The sequence below is a fragment of the Choristoneura fumiferana genome, chromosome 23, assembly GCF_025370935.1.
Source record: "Choristoneura fumiferana chromosome 23, NRCan_CFum_1, whole genome shotgun sequence".
NCBI classification, from domain to species: domain Eukaryota; kingdom Metazoa; phylum Arthropoda; class Insecta; order Lepidoptera; family Tortricidae; genus Choristoneura; species Choristoneura fumiferana.
The window spans coordinates 14,480,133-14,503,837 of NC_133494.1; the positions used below are offsets into that span (position 1 = coordinate 14,480,133).

General features: G+C 36.4%; 1 protein-coding gene across 1 annotated transcript in view; it reads right to left on the reverse strand.

Moving 5' to 3' along the window:
- The window catches only part of LOC141441028 (neuropeptide CCHamide-1 receptor-like), a 279,791-nt gene that overhangs the window by 33,968 nt on the left and 222,118 nt on the right, over positions 1-23,705 (reverse strand). Inside the window, exons 4-5 of the mRNA XM_074105647.1 lie at positions 6,914-7,044; positions 2,578-2,766 (exon numbers count right to left, since the gene is read on the reverse strand). Coding sequence (XP_073961748.1) covers positions 2,578-2,766; positions 6,914-7,044 — 320 coding nt within the window. The remainder of the gene's footprint in view (positions 1-2,577; positions 2,767-6,913; positions 7,045-23,705) is intronic.

Sequence of the window (23,705 nt, forward strand, 5' to 3'; positions counted from 1 at the left end):
GACGCCGGGTTTTAATGAAAATTTGCACTTTAAAGTTGAATATTTTCCAAACAAATCACTGAACCGAAAAATCGTTCTAGCAACCCCCTAATGGTTTTAAAAGAACTATCCAAAAATACACCACACTACAAGGTTGGATAAGAAAAAAAATCACCCCCACTTTACTTCTATGGGAGGTACTCTAAAAAAAATTACTTTTTTATTTTTATTGTTCCATTTTGTCGGCATAGTTTATATATACATTCGTGCAAAATTACAGCTTTCTAGCATTGATAGTCTCTGAGCAAAGCCGCGGACGGACAGACAGACAGACAGACCGACAGACAGACAGACAGGCAGACCGACAGACTGACAGACATGGCGAAACTATAAGGGTTCCGTTTTTGCCATTTTGGCTACGGAACCCTAAAAATTTATAGTTGTAAAATGGTGAAATTTTTAAAGTTATAGTTGGAACTAACTAATTATTATGAAGCACTAAATGTTGTACCTACTTTGCTTTGAAGTATTAATATGACTCGTAAATTATACTGATGTTTGATGAGAGAGATCATCGTGTTGACAAATCGTGTTTTACGATAGTGAGGAAGAAAAACGTATTTTTAGCCCTTGGTAACAAAACAGATAAAGAGGTGTAGCTAGGTTCTCGACACAAGTATTCTTTAATTTAAAAACAAGAGTGTGTCAAAAACGGGCAACGTTAGTCCTCGTTACCAAACTTCGTAATTGGTTTCGAAATGGGAAATGTAATTTTCAAAAATTAGTAAAACGAGAAGTTATCCGTCTAATAGGTATTACTTGTAATTGTAGGTACTCCTAATTTGACTTTGATGTTTTTCCGAAAACAAAATTAAGAGTTTTTTTATTATTAACCTCTTTTATTTCATTCAAAATTGATTGATCCATTGTTCGCTATCTCATCTGATAATTAGGCAAATTAAACATATAATGGTGGTTTCGGATTCTGTAACATTCTGGTTACGATACGGGTCTTAAAGAACTGTAATATTTTTTTTTCGTCATGCAGCTGTTTTTTTGTATAATTAAGAATAGCAGAAATAAACCCCCTTTTACAGGGTAACTGGACTGGAAGTCAAGGATATCAAAGGCCGTTAGTTAATGTAACAGCACAATATTACATGATAGACCGTCAATATAATATTGGAGATATTCCAATATTGTACTAAAATGTTGCCATTGTGTAACTTTGCAAAGCAATGACGAGCATTGTTGAGACTTGCTTCGGGAACTGCCAAGTAACGCCTACGTTCTCAGGGATGTCAGACGTACCAACTTCTTGGTACACATACTAGTTTTTAGTGTTACGTGTACCGTGTACCAAGACTACTCAGTCCTTGTATGCAAAAATACCCAGATTGGCAGTTGACCTTCTTTTCTATGGTTTGTTTGAGCGAACGAAGCCTCGTTTCCAATATAAATCTTCGTCCTGAATTATTTATGTATTTTTCTCAATATATTTTACATTTTATATCCAAAATGCAATATAATAAAAAAAAAATCAAGTGATATTTCTTCGGTGCGTTCGATAATTACTGCCCTCTATTAACGGTACACGAAATTGAAATGTATATTTTTTTCACTAGGATGCGATTTCCGACACAGTGTATATATCAGTGTTGGCAGCGCTGCAGCGGAGCACAGGGGTACCAGTTTTTCGTTTTAAGTACCAGCTTTTAGCCAGCTCGGCACAAGGATTTCTAAGTGGCCGTCTGACATCCCTGTACGTTTTATTGTGGTGAACGTTTTGAGTATTGGCAAGAAACTTTACAATTTTTTGTGTTGGCAGCGCTTACGGTCTTCCGTATCTATTTAGTAATTGTGTCGCTTCAAACTTTTTCCTAAAAGCGTGTAGCACAAATCTCCGCAATAAGCTTCAGGATGCACGGAGCGTTTCAAAATTTAGCTTAAATCTATCCCGATTGTTTCTATATACCAATGATTTTGATTGGTTCGGTGCATCTCAGCACAACTCCATTCCCAATCATAATTACGAACCAGTGAAACCATTATTGAGTACGAATGCCATTATGACATCTTAAAGAAGTCCTACGCTAGAGATAACAGATACCTTGGCTCATACATACAAAACGCCACTATCTCCTTAACCCTGGCAATGCAACTGGCTATATTGATTCCTGCGATTTTTCACTAGATGGCGACAAAAAATTAACGGCAGTTCGTGGTAGGTCATGTGGTAATCAAGAGGTAGTAAGATGGCGTTGTATGGGTAAATAGCATCAATACAGTCAATACAAAATTAAATGGATCAGGGTTTTGAAAAGGCAGGCATTTTTCTACTCTTGAATACTTTTTTTTTGGGCTTAAGCCGCATTAAGGGCTAAAGACAAAGTTTTTTAAAATTATATATGAAGAGCTTTATAAGTAATAGGACGTGCAGTCGAGAAAAATCCATTATGGACGGCTGGGCAGGAAGAGCCCAGACAGTGCAGGGCTCTCATCGGCTTAAAAAGCCCGCTACAAGCCCCCAAGTCCCTGGAGTTTACTATAAGGATTGGAGGGGTTTGTTCATCATGTTTAATATTAAAATATTCGTACCTGTCTTTGCGTCCCTTGCATCTCTCCAGGCATGTTCTGCGTACTCAGTACTAGGTGACGGGCCATCAAAATGTAAAACAGCGCGATGACCGCCAAGGGCAGAGAGTAGTAAACCAGGAACCTGATCAGCACCATGGTAGCTGGGTAGTTGTCCCCCCATTCCGGCGGGTAGGGGTAGCAGACAAGGAACTGTGGAGGAAAGTGACAAGTTTAGCAGGTACTTAAATCAATATGTTTGACGACTGGATAACCCAGCAGTTAGAGAATCTGACTACAAAGCTTGAGGTCACGGGTTCTATCCCCGGTTGAGGGTGATCTTACGTATGGAAAATTCAAATGCTTGCTCTCGAGTCTTGGGCTTACTTTGATTTTTTTTTTCAAGTTTCTTAATGCTCGGTGTGAAAAGTTGTATGAGCCACTCGGGAGCAAAATTATTTTCATCTTGGGCGTTAACACTTGAATCCTTCATTACGCTCAGGATTCTACTTTAGAATCCCTCGCTACGCTCAGGATTCTATTTTAGAATCCTTCGCTACATTCTGGATTCAATGTACGCCCTCGCCGTAAATACACCATTTTGCTCCCTTGTGACACAAATAACTATTTCGTGTATTTAATTAATTTGTATTAACAAGAAAAGACACTTCCAGCCTCATCAAATTTTCCGCCTTTCACTTTTACCAGCATTCAATCAGGCTATAAACATTTAACGACATTGTCTGCCCAACCCCAAATATTTGCAAATAGCGATTCAGCTGCCGTATCCTTATTGAGATCATAAAATTTAACGGCACTATCAGAATTTAGGCAGTAAAAAGTCCGTGCAGTGTATTTTAACAGGGAGTCTGTTTACCTAGCAGATTTATTGGTTGTTCGGTGATTCTCCCGAACACGTTTTCAATTGTTTGGGTTTTAGATAAAAAGAAAATTGATTTAGTGAGCGTGTTACTTTAGAGCTTTTTAACGATAGATTTTCTTTGCGGTAAGTTTAGTTGTGGTATATACTAGCGTTTTCCTGTATCTTTGTTTGCGTTGATTGTTAGAGACGGTTTTTGAATTGAAATTCTGGGATTTCGCTAAAATTCGCTCGGGAATGCCCGAAAATGGTAAATGTTTGCCATATCGATAATACAACCCCGATACCCGTAAAACCCGTACCCGTTAAAGTAACGAATTTGGAGTTGAAATAAAAATACAAAAAGACTAAAGAAAATGTTTGCCATTTTTATAATATTACCAATTTATCTTAAATTCGTCAAGAATATATTTTTCACTTGTCATGCTCGTAAAATTCGTAGGTATATTTTATGCTGGTTCTAGGTTATAAAATGACATTCTTATGCTCTAGTGCATAAAGTCAAATCTTCGTCTAAAATCAAGGTAATCGGGCATCAACAGCCACAAACAAAAAAGTTTCTAAATATTTTCTTAATACTTTTTATTTTATATGAAACTAAAAATCAATCAAACCAATTAAAATTCATCACACTAAAAAATCACTAAAAAATTAGATTAATATATCAACGCATGAAAAATAAAAGGTACCTAGTAAGTGAACAATTGCTTCCACTGTTGCTACTTAATTTCCTCTCAATCGAAGTGAAAAGCAGAGTGTAAAACTCGAGAATTAAACTCATTTTCCCCTCGACGTGTCTATCCACCCTCGCCGTACCGGATCGGGTGGCTATATGAACGTCTCGGTTAAAGTCGCTTGTTTTATGGTCTTGTTGTAAGAACAAACCCTTTTAATTAAAGTACTACACGATATAGCAAACTTTCTTTCCTTATTTATTTACGTTACACGATCTTCTTTTAGTCATCGACTTAAAAGTGTACCAAAAATCAACTTAATCACTAGTTTCGGAACAAATCTGTTGTGATAGACGGACGGACGACACGCAAGTGGTCCCATAATGGTTCTGTTTTTTTCCCTTTTGAGATTATGAAGCCTTTGTCTACGTATGAACCTAACTAACCACACAATAAAATAAGTTCTGCTTTAAACTTAAATGTAGATTGCAAATATTTATACGATTTTTTCTATTTTTTTAAGTTGTTTACCTAAGTTCTCGTTTCACGTTTACCTACCTAAGTTGTTAAGTCACTGTCAGTCCTCCAGGATAATTCTAGTATAATAAATAGGTAGCCAACATTAAAAGTATCATGTTTGCACTCTGTATCCGAGTTAGTAATTTCTCACTGCAACCAGAGAACTTTACGAGTACCTTGTGTGTATGTATACTGAGTAACCGTAGAACTTATACAAGATGTTAATTAAATAAATGGAAGCCTCAGACGCACCAACAGACTTTTTTATTTTAAGCTAGTTTATTGCCTTTTTTTCAGATATCATAATTATTCAAAAAAAAAACATGTAGTTTTCTAAGTCAACAATCCTACTTAAATAATTTTGAACTCTCAACACTGAATTTTTTACTTGTAAGAGCTTTTTCAGATTATCCGATACGATATCGACTCATATTTCATACATTTTACTTCGCCCGATATCTTATCGGAGTCCGATACCGATATCGGATCGGATAATCTGAAAACGCTCTAAGTTGTGCTTCGCTATTTTTAGAACAAAATGAAACCGACAGAAAAGCGGCCAGTATTAAATTATCATTCTTCTTCTTCTCTTTTGAAATATGGCTTTTCTGTCCTAATTAATAGAACAATTTCGCCAAAGTAAACTCTCTTTGAGAGGGACGTTGTACGGTGATTGTAACTTGATAGTAAAATTCCAGAAACCACGTGGAGACAACTTGTGCATTAAAAAAAGTCAGACACGAGAACAATATTGAATTTTGTGATCACTGTTCACTGTTAAGGTTAATCGCCGCATAAAACACTATCAAAATTATACTTCAACTAGCCAAAGAAACAGAAATAACAAAATTAGATATTGTCTACATCCGCCATGTTCGAATGCTACAAATCGAATCAAAATTATCAAAATAGTGTGCAACCTTGCTAATTATTTAATAATTAGCGTATGCTGCATTCGTAACTTTTAGACTGGGCACAGTGAAAATGAAAAAAAGTATAAAAAAACACAACGTGTTATGAATTATAATGTAATCGATTTTAATCTCAATCCTGAGCTAACTACTTTTAGGTTTTAGGTTATTTACTTAACTAACATCATGTACGAGTACATTATGAGTAATGGAAATGTTATTGCTTGTATTTTGTCACTTTTAAGGGTTCTAAGTAAGGGTTCTGTACACGAAGGATGACAAGCGGAACCTTTAGTTCTGTCGCTGAAACTGTAAAATTAAATAAGAAAAGCGGGAAGTAAAATTTCTAAAGTTTGAAAGTGTGCAAAGTGGGTACTTACTGGTTCATAAACACCTATCATCATCATCATCCCAGCCTATATCCGTCCCACCAATTAAACACCTAACCAATTTTAAAACTTCAAAACCTCCAACATGGTGATTTCAAAGTTCAACATCTCAAAAACAGATATTAAAAACCTAGCCAAGAATAATCTCGATTGATCTAGAGAGCACAGAAAACGCATGAAAACAACCCTTTTTGGAGCTATAATGCCACAGACACATACTGGTCTAACCACAGTACAGAAGCCGTAGCCTAACGTTTCTGGGCCAATCAACTTTTTTACCCACTCTAATCTGTCCGCGACATTTTTCAAACAATTGCAGATTTTTGTAAGTAAACATGTTTTTTCTGTAATTTAATAGAGGGTGTACATGAATACATGTCATCCTACGTAAGTTCAACCTATTAAACCGTGAAATATCTTGTTGAAAGTACGATTTTTTGGTAACGCCAGAGACAATTTTGGTAACGCAGGAGTCGCCCAAAGTGTCGGTAAAATAGTTGATTGGCCCTTCTGATGCTCGCGATCGCAATCAAATGACAGTTTCTGTAAGCGAAACCTGTCATTTGGTTGCGATCGCGGGCGTCAGAAACGTTAGGCAATACGGTCACCGGTGTAACTAATTAAATCATCATCATCATCATCCCAGCCTATATATGTCCCACTGCTGGGCACAGGCCTCCTCTCAGAACAAGAGGGCTTGGGCCACAGTTCCCACGCGGGCCCAGTGCGGATTGGGAACTTCGCACGCACCATTGAATCGCTTCGCAGGTTCGTGCAGGTTTCCTCACGATGTTTTCCTTCACCGCAAAGCTAAGTAAGTTTCAAATGTAATTCCGCACATGAATTTCGTTAAACTCAGAGGTGCGAGCCGGGGTTTGAACCCACGACCCTCTGCTTGAGAGGCGATAAGTCAAACCACTAGGCCACCACGGCTTTTTTTTAACTAATTAAACTAATGTAACTAATTAAATAGTGTTAAAAAAATACCTGTGTAGTGGGATTAACGACGAAGGCTCTGACGTACGAGCCAACATACGCTGGTGTGGCGAGGAGGGCAGCTAGAACCCAGATGCCAATGGCTGTGGCCACCGTCAGTCGAGTAGCGCGCTTGCTACCACCTGGCGGACAAAGAGATTACATTCATTAAATTGATTGATTACCAATCCGCACTGGGACCAAGTGGGAACTACGGCCCAAGAGAGAGAGAGAAGAGGCTTCCTCTCACGTTTTTATATTTTTCAAAAGTCCAGGAAGCACTTGTGCTGTCAAAATAAATAGGTAAATGTAATTTTTTTTATGCCTGACGAGGATCGTGAAATGTTTTTTCTCGCTTCTGACTCAAAAGTCTACACTTTTGTGGTCCACGGTCCACGTCCACGGTCACTGCTAGACTAAATAAAGTTAGTAAGTAAAAAACTAACCTAACCATAAAAAAACATTTTTAATACAAGCTTTTTTTGCTGACTGTACTTTTTGTTGACTGCACTTGCATTGTCACCCAAACTACACTTGCATACCAAATTTCAAGTCGATGCTATTAACCGTTGAAGAGTCCGTACTGCGGAGATGATCCTGGCTGGACTACCAGGATGTCACTACTAGATTATTGTATTGTCACGCAATTTACATAAGTATTCCAAATTTCAAGTGAATCAGACTACTGGAAGCTGGTCAAATTTAACTTGCAAGATTTGACTACAGGCAGACAGACAGCCAGACAGACAGACAACGGGACAGGTGAAACTAAATAAAAGCTTCTAATAATAAAATTACTCCTTGCAATTTTTAAATTATACTAAGTTTTGTTTCGAATTTCGAACGTAAGTAGTTTATTTTATCTATGTAATAAAATAAATAGATATCAATGCCCGTGCTTACAAATACACACACACACACACGAACACACACACGCACGCACACGCGCACACGCGCACACGCGCACACGCGCACACGCGCACACGCAGACGCACACGCACACGCACACGCACACGCGTACGCACGCACGCACGCACGCACACACACACACACACACAAGAAGTAAGTATTAAGTTTGAGATTCTTAGAAGGACAAAGGATAATTTTTATCGCGAAAAGAAATATTGTAGCTCAAATCCATAAACGAACATTTTACAGATATAGCTGGCAACAGTTTACAATATTAGTAAGATCGACGACTTTTTACGAATAAAGGGGATTATTTGCCGGCAGCAACTGAGTTATTTACTTTTTTGTCGGCCGTACCTTGTATTATTGTTTGTTTAGCGCCGCGATAAATACTCAGGCAAACAGTAACAAGCGGTAAATTAGTCTGTTCGTAATTCACTCTTATTTATTGCCCGCGTCCTCCGAACATTATGTTTCGTTGTAGGAAAATATATCTTGTATTACAAGTGCGTGTCTGCAGATGTTTTGGTGGTAGCATTTATTATTTACAAGGAAATAATAATAGGAAGAATAAAAATGTTATCTCGTGTGCTTTCTTTATCAATCGATTTTATGTCACATTTATGTCTCAGTACAATATTTTTACTATCGCGGTCTTTACTAATTTTATTATTTAAATTCGGGTTTTGTTCCACGTACAAAAATAAAATGAATATTTTAGAGAAGCTCGATATTTCGGTACAGTTCCATGCGCCATGATCACGAGACGACGACGACGACCGTCAATTTATGTCAGTGCCTATGGCACCGAATAAATGCTTAAGTAAGCTTATCGCCTCTTTTATCTTGTAGGTACCCAAAAATATAAGAATAGGTACAAAAAATAATTCCTTGCCTACATAAAACTAACCACACATTGAATATTTTCACAGCTCTCTCTTTGCGAAGTGCAATATATGTAAATGGTTCTTCACAAAAATATTATGTTAGGTCTTTATTTAAATATGCGACAGAAGTTATCTTTTATTTTACATTGGAAGGCCGTCTTTGATAAAACAAAAGATGTAAAATAAGGAATAATTACAGTAAGTAATGATGATAATATTTCCAATCTGCCTTAGAACCTTCAGATTACATAATATCTATTAAAAAATGTAAAATTTCATAAATTTCAACATATAATTTTATTCGAAAGACGAGGAGGATGGGTTTCGCATATGTGTCGTACTGACGTTGCTGTAATGCAAGTTGTTAACCAAGAAGTAAGGTAAATAAGCTTTTTGTTAAAAAAAAACAATTTAAACAAACAAATAACTAAAGAAACAGGTGAAACTAAGTCAAAGCTTTTAAAAACATACATTGCAAGTTAAATAAAAGCTTTCAAAATATTGTGAGTAAGTAGTTCATTGATAAACCTACACAAGGTAACGCCTCAATTTTTGTAATTTAGTGAAATAAACAGTTTTTTTTTAATCAACAAAAATAATATCAAAGAATCAATAAAAATTGATTGGAATTTGGTATAGGTATTAATTAATTTGGTAAGGTTCGTTTGCATGATAACATCAAAAAGGGCGTGCCAGGATAAGCTAAGTGATTTTTCAAAATTATTGCTGAGGGAGAACACGGAAGAATCTTTACATATAGCTTACTTCACAAACATCCTAAAATGCTATAATATAAAGCGGAATGCTTGAAACCTCTTTAGCGAAACGTGTATTGTTGCACACTAGGTAAATACTGGCCACTTACATTTTATTATTTTTTCTTTTAACTGTAGAGTTTAGTGGGCTGAAACTTTGCAGATTATTACTAATGTGGTGCCACATCATCTATAAAACTGGCCAAGAGCGTGTCGTACGCGCCCACGATAGGGTTCCGTAGCCATTACGAAAAAATCAAATAATATTTTTCGTTAATAAGGATTTCGTATTGTGTACTGAATCTTCCAAGTTTAGGTATATTTTATACCTTAGGCTGCTATTTACTCTTAAACTACTAATAATTCTCAAGCAATCTTAGCCGCTATTATAAAATTTTCCTTGTAAATTTGATATATTTACTACCATTCTGAATTTTTTACAATTTTTCTACCCAACAGTTTAGATTTCAATGAAAATTTGCACTTTAAAGTTAAATATTTCGCAAACAGACCACTGAATAGAAAAATGGTCTAAGCAACCCCCCAATGGTTTTAATAGACCTATCAAACGATACCCCACAATATAGGGTTAGTCGTATTTTTTTTTACTTTTTTTTATTGTATACCACTTTGTCGGCGTGACTGATATGTATATTCAAATCAAATTACAGCTTTCTAGTACTAACGGTCTCTGAGCTTACCCGCGGACAGACAGACAGACGGACAGACATGGCGAAACTATAAGGGTTCCTAGTTGACTACGGAACCCTAAAAATTACAAGCCGAAACTCGCTGGGGGCACAATCACTTAGCTTATCTTGGCACGGCCTTTCCCTATTAAATTATTTAAGCGTAAACTTAGGAACTGGCTAGTAAAAGAATGTTTCTACTCTGTTGAAGTATTATTTTGATTATTTTATACGTTTAACTTGACATTTTATCATGGTGATTAGTTTTATTGGATCTGTAGTGTAATTATGACATATTGATAATATAATTGTAATTATGACATTTTAATGGTGTAATTGTATTTGTAACATGTTAGTTATCACGTTATTAATAGGTGTTCATGTTGACATTATTCATAGTCTTCTATAATAATGGAGTCTTTAGATCTTCCCTTTTTTCATACAAATTAAATACTGCAATCAATGTACGCCATCCTAGAACACAACTGACGTCGCCCGTCATGATACAAACATCAACCATTTTGCTTTACATTGCTTCTTCGAATAAACTTTAAAGTGTAATAAAGCTTAAAATACTAATTATTTTTAAAAGTCGCTGAACCAATGTTGTTCATTTTGACGAAAATGATCTATGTTTTCATTATATGCTCATATTACAGGCCACACATAAAGATAGATAGGTAATTAATCCCCAACAAAAAGTCGGAAAATCCCCGAATTTGTCACTTCAAAGTTCAATATCTCAAAAACGGTTGAATCGATTTTGATAAAACATGTCTAAGAACCATCGCTAGAAAACTTGCTTTCAAATAAAAAAACTGCATTCAAATCGGTCCACCCGTTCAAGAGCTACGGTGCTACAGGGAAACTCACAGACACACAGCGGTCAAACTTATAACACCCCTTTTTTGCATCGGGGTTTAAAAACCAAAACTACCGACATTATTTTCCTCAAGAACCTACCTCCAAAATCTGTTCTCTGAAAAGAAAGAATAGTGAATCGAAACTTTGAAATCAATAACTTGGATTTAATTCACGTGATAGATCTATATTAGTTACTACAACGTCAATTGAAAGGTCAAACGGCGTGCCCTTTTCATAAACTTTATGATTCAATTAACACCAGTATATAGCCTTTTACGAGGCACATCATGATTTACAGCTGTATTAAATATCAGTCCGATAATATTCATAGATTCTAACGTCATAATAATATGTAGGAGAGCTATTTTTTTTACAGCAGACAAACGTGCAGACGCTTCACTTGATGTTTTACAGGATGATTTCGGGGTCGTGATTCCAACACTATTGTTTTCTAACTCAGTAAATGATTGCGATGTGATCTGTTTATGCTTTAATTTAAACACTGATGTCTTATGGGTATTCATTTATTTTAATGTTAAAAAGTTTTTAACTTAAAATTATGGTCACTGCTTTTTAATCTCCAACCTTTTTGAAAACAAACCGTCTGCTAAAATACTAAAATTATGAGCAGGGGTCGGACAAAAAATGCCGATGACGTCAAACCACTTATAGGGTGATATCAAATAGTATTTTTGATTTTCATAAACAATTATCACATCATTTATCAACCTCTTTATTAAACGATATAAAATTTATTTTATTCACTGAATTCCATTGATTTATGTACGATTATTTTGTTACTTCATTAATGCTACTTTGTTACTACATGTCACACGGAAGTTTAAATAAAAACATCATCTTGTGTGCAAGATTACGTCATTTTTACGTCATCCGCACATTTTGTCCGACCCCTGATTATGAGTAATAATGTTACATTACGTCAAAGTCAATCAACATGAAAATAAAGATTGAAAGAGTAGGGTGACCATAATCTCCATTGATTCCAGTTTTTTTTTTGGTTGCTGTATATAACATCAGGTGAACAGTCTGCTCGTTTATATTATGTGATTACCGTCGCCCATAGACTGCAATAAATACTGCTGTTAATATACCTAGGTACATAAATATTCACGCAACATTTTAACTTCCTAACACAAGAGTAAACTAAGCCGCGAACGAACATGGCGAAACTATTTGGGTTCTTTGTAGGACTTCGGAATCGTAAAAACCAAATCAAAACATTAAAAATTATCGATGAACGTACTGTGCTTATTAAAAAAAACGAAAACACTGCCTTCCTATATTATCAAGTCATTCAGACCACGCTTCGGACTTCGTAAATAGTATGAATGCTTATTAAGCATATAGCAATGCCTTAAGTTTTTCTATAGTTCCCACAGAGCCATGTAATGGAAATCAAATAACAAACAGAGATTTAGTTACGGTTCATTGGATTGTAAACTATAAAGAATACGAATACAAATAGAAATTTAACACGTCATTGTGTAGCTTAAATAGGATCACGTTCATCTCACTGTATTCATTTCCTAGCCTCAACCGCGGCTTTGGTTGCGTGAAACATAAACCTATATATGCCCAGTGGGTCGGTTTTGTCCCGAAAAATTGTGTTTTTTTTTATTCGACTGGATAGTAAACGAGCAAGTGGGTCTCCTGATGGTAAGAGATCACCACCGCCCATAAACATCTGCAACACCAGGGGTATTGCAGATGCGTTGCCAGCCTAGAGGCCTAAGATGGGATACCTCAAGTGCCAGTAATTTCACCGGCTGTCTTACTCTCCACGCCGAAACACAACAGTGCAAGCACTGCTGCTTCACGGCAGGATTAGCGAGCAAGATGGTATGCAAGGTATGACAATTTGTTTACGGCTATTATTAAGTTTAGAAAAAGACAAAAACGACCCACTGGGCATATTTGGGTTAAATAGACAAGCTATTAAAGTAAGTATTAGTAAAGTTGGAAAACCCCCGACATTGTTACTTCAAAATTCAATAGCTCAAAAACGGCAGAACCGATTTTGATAAAACCGATTTGACCCTGTTTTGAAATTAAAAAAAAACCGCATTCAAAACGGTTCACCTTAAAGAGCTACGGTGCCACAGACAGACACACTGACAAATATAGCGGTCAAACTAATAAAACCCCTCTTTTTGCGTCGGGGGTTAAAAATAGGCTTGTGTTTGACTACAATCACGCCTGGGGGCCACTACAAAATTCGAAAAACTACAAGATACGAAGTTCGAATTTTGCACTTACTAGTACAGAGGGGCTACTACGAAACTCGAAAATCGAAGTTCGTGTCGTTCCGTCCCTCTTATACTTATACTATTTAATACGAGAGTGAGAAGGACGGTACGATACGAACTTCGATTTTCAAATTTCGGAGTAGGCCCCCAGGGCCGAATGGTAAGCGAAGATGCAGACTAAGACGGAGCACGCTTGCTTAAAATGAATAACTTTTATCAAAAAATAAAAAAAAACAAAATGGGTTATTAAAAGCAAAAACAAATTACAAAAAGGGTTTCCGTTGGTTTAGTTGGTGGTGGTTGGTTGGAATATTTTTTCTATAGATCTACAAGAATTTACAGGCTGTTTATCTATCAAATTTGAACTTTGTACACATACATACATATAATCACGCCTCTTTCCCGTAGGGGTAGGCAGAGACCACTTCTTTCCACTTGCTACGATCCTTACATACTCGTTTCGCTTCGTCCACTTTCATTATTCCCTTCATACATGCTCTTCGGTTTAGGGTACTCTTGACCTGGCCTTTTTTCAAGACGTCCCTGATTTGGTCTCGAAACGTCCGCCTAGGTCTACCCCTTCCAACACTTTCATTCACACTCGCCTCATACACTTTTTTCGTCAATCGTTCTTCATTCATTCTCTCGACATGGCCAAACCATCTCAGCATACCTTTCTCAATTTTTGTCACTACATCTTCTTTCAGACCACAACGTTTCCTTATCTCACTATTTCTTATTCTGTCACTCAGTTTAACTCCTAACATACTTCTTAACGCTCTCATCTCAACTGCATTTATTCTGCTAACAACTTTGAACTTTGTATAACATTAAAAAATACTTTTTTTTATGGGAACCCCCTTTAATTTTATATTTTATTTTGTTTTTATTGTTTGTTGTTCTAACGGTAATAAAAGGACACGTAAATTTCGGCTGTCTATCTACTTATTACAGTTCTCGAGATACAGCCCAGTGACAGACAGCGAAGCGACAGTAACAGGGTTAGGGGGTGGAAACTTTCATGTCTAAAAATGGAGATTTTTTCGAATTTTATTCAAATCTATTAGCCATTTTGATGTGAAAGAGTAACACACAGTAACACACAAACGTACAACTTTCGCATTTGTATATTGTAGGTAAAGATGTAACAAAAAACCGGCCAAGAGCGTGTCGGACACGCCCAAAAGAGGGTTTTGTCGGCATAGTTTACATTTAATATCCGTGCAAAATTACAGCTTTCTAGCATTGATAGTCCCTGAGCAAAGCCGCGGACGGACGAACAGACAGACATGGCGAAACTATATAAGGGTTCCGTTTTTGCCATTTTGACTCCGGAACCCTGAAAAGGCAATCGTTTTACGATCTTCTTAAACTAATTTTACGACAAAAATTTAGTAAAAGAAACACGTAGCTAGCTAGTAAAATACAAAAAAATGACCTTTCTGCGTTAAGTGAACAAATTTCATTTACAAGAAGCATAACATTGGATTAAAATAAATTCCAATGACAAAGTAAAAAATCTTTAAAAAAAAAATTGCCTGTCTGGCTGGCATAGGCAATGTCAAGAACCAGTTACAATACAATACAAACATAAACACAAACATAATTATTAATAGCAAGTTAATAGGAAAGAAAATACCTAAATTATTAAAAAAAAAGAAAACCCAACGTTAAAAAAAAATTAAAATATTTTTTTTAAAGGAAAAACGAGTCTAATAGGTAGCCAAAAACTCTGCAAAGTAACTTCAAGTTCAACAGTCGGAACATTCAAAACTGACTAGGGGGCTAGATGAAATTCGAAAATCGAAGTTCGTCTCGTAAACGGTATTAAATAATATTAGCGTCAACGAGACGGCAAGATACAAGTTCGAATTTAAAAAAATATCCAGTAATTAAGTAAGTTGTGCTCCCCGCGGTTTTCAGCATATTATCTTACATCTTCTTTAATTCAGTTAACAGCTTACTTTCGCATTGTAGGGCTTTTTGTTACAAACAGAAATTCGCCTGTCCTGGATATAAAACCTCACCATTATCCAAATAACGCGCCGTATCTGATGCCCTGGCCAAGTCTGCCCCATACTTCTGCCTGACTTAAGCGAGGTAAGGGGGTAAAGGGTGCCCTACACGGCGCTATTCAGACTCAAGGGTTGCATTCAATTTAATTAGAGAGCGCCTTGTGGAGACGTCTTTATACTCGATTCTTTGTGAGAGACGTCATTAGGTACCATGATTAATTAGGGTTGGACTGAAACGAAATGATTAGACTAGACTAGATAATGTTTTGCCCTGCTTTTACAATGTTTACAATACAATGACTCTTTTTTGAACGCCACAATAGTAGGTAGGTAACAAAATTGACTTGAAATTACCTTTGAAATGTTCATAAACAGAAAAATAATCGATTTTGAGGTACGAGATTTTTTTTAAGTAGGTACCTAGTGTCGATATATCTGTTCTGCTTCCTCTCAATAAAAGAATACTGTCGTATCTGGGTCAATCAACTTGTTAGTGTTGTTCTTCTGTCCCTTAACTCAGGAGACCTCAGTTATACACTTTGTTAGAAAAATGTTTGTAATTTATACTATTAACACACCAAGCCATAAAGGAATGAGGGCTATCGCGTATGAATTCACCACTAGAGGCGCTAGTGTAGCGTGAGGTCTCCGAAATGTCAAATCTCATAGTTTTTGGGTGAGCAACGCGGGTTTATTTATAATTAGAATAATTTTGTGAATATTTTGCAATACCTGAAATTAATTATGGCAAATATGCGTTCCGGGGCAATGAATGTCTGTGATTTGAGACAGTTTTGTCTTTCGGAAACCTTTGTCCTCCCTTTTTTCCGAACAAAACGGGGACTATGGAACACTGTGGCATGCTCGATATTTTTATGGTACGGTTTTAAGGTGTATTAAATATGATTTTAATCTAAACTTTGTTTTCACGCCCGTAATAACAGACTTTGAAAGCCATACTTAAAAACCTCACGCAACAGTGCGCCATCTCACTAGATCACTAGACAAAAATCCCTCATTGCCCTCATTGCCTTAAAACTGTCACAACTTCTAATTTTTAGTGGATTTGTACCCCCATAAAATCATACATTAGGTAACGCAGGGGACGTTACCAAGGGCACAAATAGTTGATTGGCCCATCTATGACTGTATTGCCATTGGACATAGGCCTTCTGTTGCTTCGGTTGCAAGCGGCCTGTATCTGTCGTGAACCCGTGGCTTTAAGCAGGTCATCCATGCATCTCGTTGGTGGACGTCCTACACAGTAGTAAATTGTACAGCATGCCAGCTTTGGTGTTTTTTTTTGTGACAATATTTTTTTTTTCTTATTTTCTTTCTTTACACTGTGCTTGCCGATCCGCGGTCTCCATTCGATAACTTTTAAGCCCCAACGTCCATCCATTCATCTATTCCATCCACCCATCTAGGTATTCCCATTAAATGTATTTATTTTATGGGCCAAGTCGCCCGAAATAAATGCATTTATTATTAATTATTATTAAAACATGTCACGTTATAATTTGCATTTGCGTTAATGAACTTAGGGATCTTTAAAAAACGAGCCTATCAGTCTCTCAAAGGGCCGGCAACGCCTCTGTGATACCACTCGTGTTGACAGGTGTCCATGGGCGGTAGTGGTTGCTTCCCATCAAGTGACGCGCATGCTCGTTTTCCCCCTCTTATATAAAAAAAAACATATAACACATGCATAATTCATTGGAATTGGCACTGGACTTAGGGTATGTGTTATGTATGTTTATTAGATATTGATCTAATTCTGCGTAACTTCTAAACAACTACAAAATTGCTCGCGTAATTTTCAGTAGAATCTCTAATTTGCTGAATCCGAAGTCTCAGTGTTAATTTACGTAATTAGAAGCTGTCCTTGTCTGTTCCAAGTTTTTCTATGCTTTCCCGATGGCAAGGGGATTTATGCTACTTGTTTCGAATTTTGCAATTCAATTATTTGATGTCATTAGAATTAATTAGAATGCCATGTTCCATTCTGAGTTTATTTTATTACTTGTCCTTGAATCGATAACATTGCTGATTTATTATTCCCCATCAACTTAGTCGTGCTGAGTCTTTACCTATCGATAGAAGCTAATTCTTTCGATTGGCATTATAAAAATATGGAGAGTTTTATTTTTACACATTTGAGACAATTCGATTACCAGAAGAAGAAATCATGTTTAGAAAATCTCTGCAAAGTATTAAAAATAAAATAGTCTTCTTCCATCAAAACCCTATCTAGGTAAACCCATATTTCTTGGACAGACGAACGGACGGATTATAGTATTCATTCATAAGATTCCGTACCTACGCCTTAATAAAAAGTTTTAGATACTCATACGATTATTTACGCGGTATTGAGTTTTATTTTATTACATTCCTTCAATAAAAAAAGAGATAAATTCCCCTATCATAGAAAATTTGACATGCCTCATTCGGTCAAAATAATTCAGTAGCCTGACCTTTTGTGGTATGTAAAAGAAGATTCTTACATAAAATACCTCCAGTGCCTCTATAGGAGTGTAGTGACATACTTGCGAGACACGTTTACTATTTTCAGACAAAAAATAAAGATGTGTAGGAGTTGGGAATGTCATAAGAAGGGTTATTTATTTATTTGGAGAACAAACAGAAATAAGTGTACAGAAGATGATACAAGTATTCTTAGTACTATGACTAAAATTAACATGTTCTTACTGATTTTTAGCCAACGTACACTTCACCGAAAACCAGCCGGTCGGAGTACGCTAATAATCATGTTAGTCGAAACAAAGCAGAGTAGCCAGTACGGTACCCCTACCAATAACAATAATCTACTTATTGAGCACATAATCTACTTATATTCTAAAACAATCAATAGATATGTAGGTATGTATGTATGTAAACACTTTATAAGGTTTGATTTAAGATTCATTTAAATAGTATGCGTAAATATTTAAAAATACTAATTTTTAATTAACCGGAAACTTTTCTCCTTCAAAAGGTATTAATTGGCTTTTATTGTGCCCCTCATAAGTATTTCAAATAAATCGTTTAAAAAAATATAACTGAACTAAAAACTCTTTACCTTGCTACTTGGCATGAAAAATATAACTGAATATAACTCTTTACCTTGCTACTTGGCATGAAAAATATAACTGAACTAAAACTCTTTACCTTGCTACTTGGCATGAAAAATTATATGTATTTTCATGCAGAAAACCCGTTGTCCCCACTTCATGGGGATCCATTTAAATTTTCATTGACATTATCAATTAAAGTTTAACATCAATTTTACAAAGGACCTCCGCAAAGTGTCATGAATTATTCAATTATTGTAAAAAAGTGTTTTTTTTTTCAAACTAGCTATTACCGCAAATTTTTTATCGTGATCGATTAAATCCTGTAAGTGTCAAAGCGAAAGAAATTCAAATTCGCATTTGTAATAGTAGTTAGTAAGTATTGCGGACGAGAGGAGGCCTATGTCCAATCAGTGGACGTCCTACGGCTAAAACGATTAATGATGATTGATAGTGATTGCGGACGAGTTAGTTTTTTTACGCCTTAATTTTTTTCACTTGGCAACCGAACTGCGCAAAACACTTAGAAGCAATGTCACCGCACCTTTGCTTCTAACACATTTCGTGTGTAAACATGTCGTTATGTTAGTCAAGTACTGTCGTTAATTGATTACCTACTCGAGACTGTACTTTCTTAATCAAACTCACAACATTTATTGACATAAAATAAACGCATTACATTAGAACAGTAAAACAGTAAAACAGGTAAATATAAGAAGAGAGAAAACCGGCCAAGAGCATGTTGGACACGCCCAAAATAGGGTTCCGTAGCCATTACGAAAAAATTAAGTAATACTTTTCGTATTTTATACGGAATATTCCAAGTTTAGGTATATTTTATACCTTAGGCTGCTATTTACTCTTAACTCCCCTCCCAGAGGCACAAATTTGTGCCTAAATTCCTTTGATCCTGTTATCCTGGGAGATAACAGATTAAACTCTCAAGAAAACTTAAAAGTTATAGTTTTCCTTGTAAGTTTGATATACTTAATGGGGGGGCGGTCGATTTTATGAAAATTTGCACTTCGAAGTTGAATATTTTGCAAAAAAATCACTTGAGTCGAAAAATTCTATGCTTTAATTTTCCTCTTCCAATGGTAAAGTTGACTTCAAACTTGGTATTACACCAAATTACACGTAATAATGTGCGGGTTGGATGACAGTGTAAGTATAGTCAACAAAAAGTACAGCAAGCAAAAAGGTTTTAGTAATGACAATTTTTACAAAAAAATATCTTACAAGCATAACATCTGTTATGTGCTGTCGTTTTAAAATTTGAAGACCTTTTTTCGATTACTTTTTTTTTGTTTTTTTTTTATACGTCTGGATGGCAAACGAGCAAGTGGGTCTCCTGATGGTAAGAGATCACCACCGCCCATAAACATCTGCAAACCAGGAGAATTGCAGATGCGTTGCCAACCTATCCGATTGAGCTCAAATTTGGCATACTTACTGTAAATTCGGTGGCAGTAAATTAATCTTATAGTAAGTCATAATAATAATAAATCCATTTATTTCAGGCAATATTCCTGAGGGCGGATCAGGATCTTCTACACAGTAAAAGACTCGACTGTTCATAGTGTTCTCCACACCGACAGAGATAGAAATAGATAGAGGGAGATCGCACCAGAGAAAGTGATGCAGAAAGGAGGTCGCGGCTCTTAATACTGAGGAATATGATGAGTTGGGACCATTTCGTGACAAAATTTATTTCCTTTTTTCTTTTTCTTTTATTTGTAAAAAATGTCACGAATAAATGTTTTTCTTTCTTTCTTTCTTTTCTTTCAAGGAGGGATAACATTTTTTTAGATTATACCTACCTATTTAGTAATTTTACTTATATTAGTAGTTGTATATAAAATTTAGTAACCAACTTCAAATAAATACCATTTGCCAACATAAAAAACGTTACAATCCTTCACGTGATAATAGTGGGCAATATTTCAATTTTTGGGCAATTTTATCTTCAAAGGACACTGAGTATAATATTACCTGCAATATTTCTTCTTAACAGTTCTACTATCGCAATGGAGCACGCAATTTAGTACAATAACGAAAATAAGAACTTCCTAAGTTTGCCCAATAAAGTTTTATTTTGCGAAGTAACCCCAAAAGTATAATTATAGTTATAGCATGAGCTTTCAAATTGTTATGAACACTTAGCCCGAGGCCAGGGAAAAATCAAATCATTTATTCACCGAAATGGGCGAAAATGGATTTTACGACTAGAAAATAAATTGCGGGCTTCAGAAGACTTTCGAAAGTATGGGACCAAATTATAATCGAATTTTCGTAATGAAAAACTGCTGCTACCAGGCCTATTTACTCAACTTAATTAGATTTAATAGTATAGCTTCTGCCCACATCTACGTGCAAGTGGTATTGGTCAAGTAATTAAACAAGGTAATTCTTGTTCTCGTACTTAAAATAAGTTTTTGGTAAATAATAATATGAAAACGCATATAAAAAAAAATCATGATACAAAATCATCAACATACAGGAACTTACTTAGTACCGAAAAAAACTACTTTTATGTAGCGGTAACTTTTTTCACACAAAGATTTGGGATTACCTGCCATAGTTAAAGTTTTAGAACTTAGAATAAGCTATCCAGTGACATATCGCTTGTCCTGATTAGTTATTAGGCCAATTAGCCCACCCTCCTTTAGTTCATTACTTAAACCTTTCAAGTAGTATAGCGCGGTCTTATTTCTGGGAAAACGTGTCTTTGAGTTTTAGCCCGAGTGAAGTTTGGTAGCCCCGGTGCGTATCTCATTTTTAAGTTACAAGAGTAAATTTGTTTTTATTATAAGACGGTAGATGTGCTGTAAGATTTTTGTATTGTGATCATGGAATGCCGCCTTAAAAAGCTTAAAGACTTTAAGCATTTTTAAGGAATGTTTTTCCCTATTTTAGATAATAATTCTTGTCTATTCAGACGTCCCCATCTCATCCTTACTGATCCCGAAGACAATATTACCGGTAATTACCTGATTTCTCCACGGGATTTAGTATTCACATACGGAAAGCGAAATAGAAGCAAAATATCACAGCCCCGTAACATAAAAAAGTGGACTATCAAGTAGAACCTCTATTTAATCTGGTTATATGGAAGGAGAGCCGAGGGAATCGGGACTTGCGAGGTTATTCAGCTACGGAACGCCCTTAACGCTCCTACGTATAATAAATACTTATGTACTTATAAGTAGTTGTTCTTTTCAAAAGTTTCCAGTGGTACAATAATTCCCACTTAACAATGTGAGTACCTACATAAAATAATATCATTGTTTGAACGTTTTGAAACTTTGTAAATGTAAATTGAGTGGAGCAGGCAAGCGGATTAACAAACTTCAGAAATAAGATCCGCAAGTACAATTACTGCACTCACGAGTATGTACACTCCATGTTTCGAGTTTAGTGTGAATTGCTGGTCATTCGAGTTCAGAGATATCTTTACACTTTAGTACCTTGTCACTGTATGCCTTCTGTCAATTTTATACAATAGTTCAAACACGAACTGACAGGGGCAAGATCATCATCATCACCATCATGTCAGCCGAAAGACATCCACTGCTGGACAGCCTTGGGGGGGCTGTCCACTCAGACCGGTCTTGTGCTTTCCGCATCCACCGCGATCCCGCAATCTTAACCAGGTCGTCGCTCCATCTTGTTGGAAGTCTACCGACAGTTAGTTAGCGGCAGCGGCATGGCGGTTAAGTGTAAAGATATTATCTTTGACCTCGACTATACAAATAAGCATCTTTAACACGTTTGTATTGACATTTACCCGTTTATACTAGCTAGAGGGAAAAGAGCTGGCGGTTCCCCTGATGGAAAGCAATCACCACCGCCTATGGACACCCATAATATTAACATAAGTTGATTTGCGGATGCATAACCGGCCCTTTGAGAAAAATAGGCTCGTTTTTAGGGTTCCGTACCCAAAGGGTGCCAACAGTATCCTATTACTGTGACTCCGCTGTTTGTCTGTCTGTCTGTCCGTCCGTCTGACACAGGGCTCTATCTCTAGAGTCGTAATAGTTAGACACTTAAAATTTTCACAGATTATGTATCACTACGGCCGCTATAACAACAAATACAAAAAATAGAATGAAATACGTATTTAAGGGGGGCTCCCATACACTAAACATCATTGTTTTGCCGTTTTTTGCTTGATATTAATAACGACAACAGGTATAGACAGTTGAAATATTCACAGACTCTTTATTTGTATAAATAATCACTTAAAAATAAGTAATTAAATTAAAATTTTCACCGTGCGTGGCAAAGTCCCGCAAGAAACGAACTATAGTAGGGGAAAGCAGGTAGGATTCGTACACTTTTTACTCTAGGCCTTATAAAAATTAACCAGGAACTAATTTCAAAATAATTGAAATACTACCACATTGCCTATATATCTAGTTACCATAGTAGTATTCGTTAGAGTTGCCAAATAGCAACATTTCAAAGTTGTGACTGTTTTCCCAAAAAATGAGAAACGTACGAAAGCACCTCACGCTCGTGGTAGCTTCGTACACGGTGGAAGGCACATTCTTACGTAGTGGGGAGCCTCCGTACAGAGTCACAAAAAAGCAATTTATACAAAATATTAATGAAGTGGTGAGGATAGAAAGAAAGTCGGTTGCGAGCGGTGCGATGGAGGAACGTAGCACCAGGCAATAGATCGAACAAAATCCTCTAGAGAACTCCCCATTATAAATGTTGTATAAGATAAAAAGGCATACAGCATCCTCCTGCAAGGACAGTGGCTCAAGCTGGCCGGACACCATCAGATTTGCCACCTGTGTCATCCACCATAGCACGCCATAAGAAGGGTCGGATTTAGGGGAGGGTAACCCCCCACAATAGAGACTTCGGAATTTTTTTTCGACTTCCGACGAGTAAACGCTAGTAGTAAACAAACAATTAAGTAGTCATCTATATTTTTTCACTTCAATCAGTAATTATATCAAAATCTCATTTTATTTGGAAAATAGTTTTGAACAAAATAGTGGGGAGGGGGCAACTCCTTTGCCAAGGCCTCCAGACCTCTAAATCCGGTCCTGGCCATGAGCTCAATCTTCAGCTATTATACTCCTCCAATCCCTGTCCGCTGCCTCACAAATATCAATAGCAACACACCTAGCAATAGAATTTGAATTTTTACAAGGGATTTGTATAAAAAAGTCGGGCTAATGGCTTGCCTATTGCCACTTCAACGAGCTAATTCACCTAGCATGTTGGTGACCTTCGTTCTTTGACGTATCTCCTCATTTCTTCAATTCCGTTGAGAAACTCTGATCATAGCCCCCTCCATCGCCGCACACCGTGGTCAGTATTCCATAAA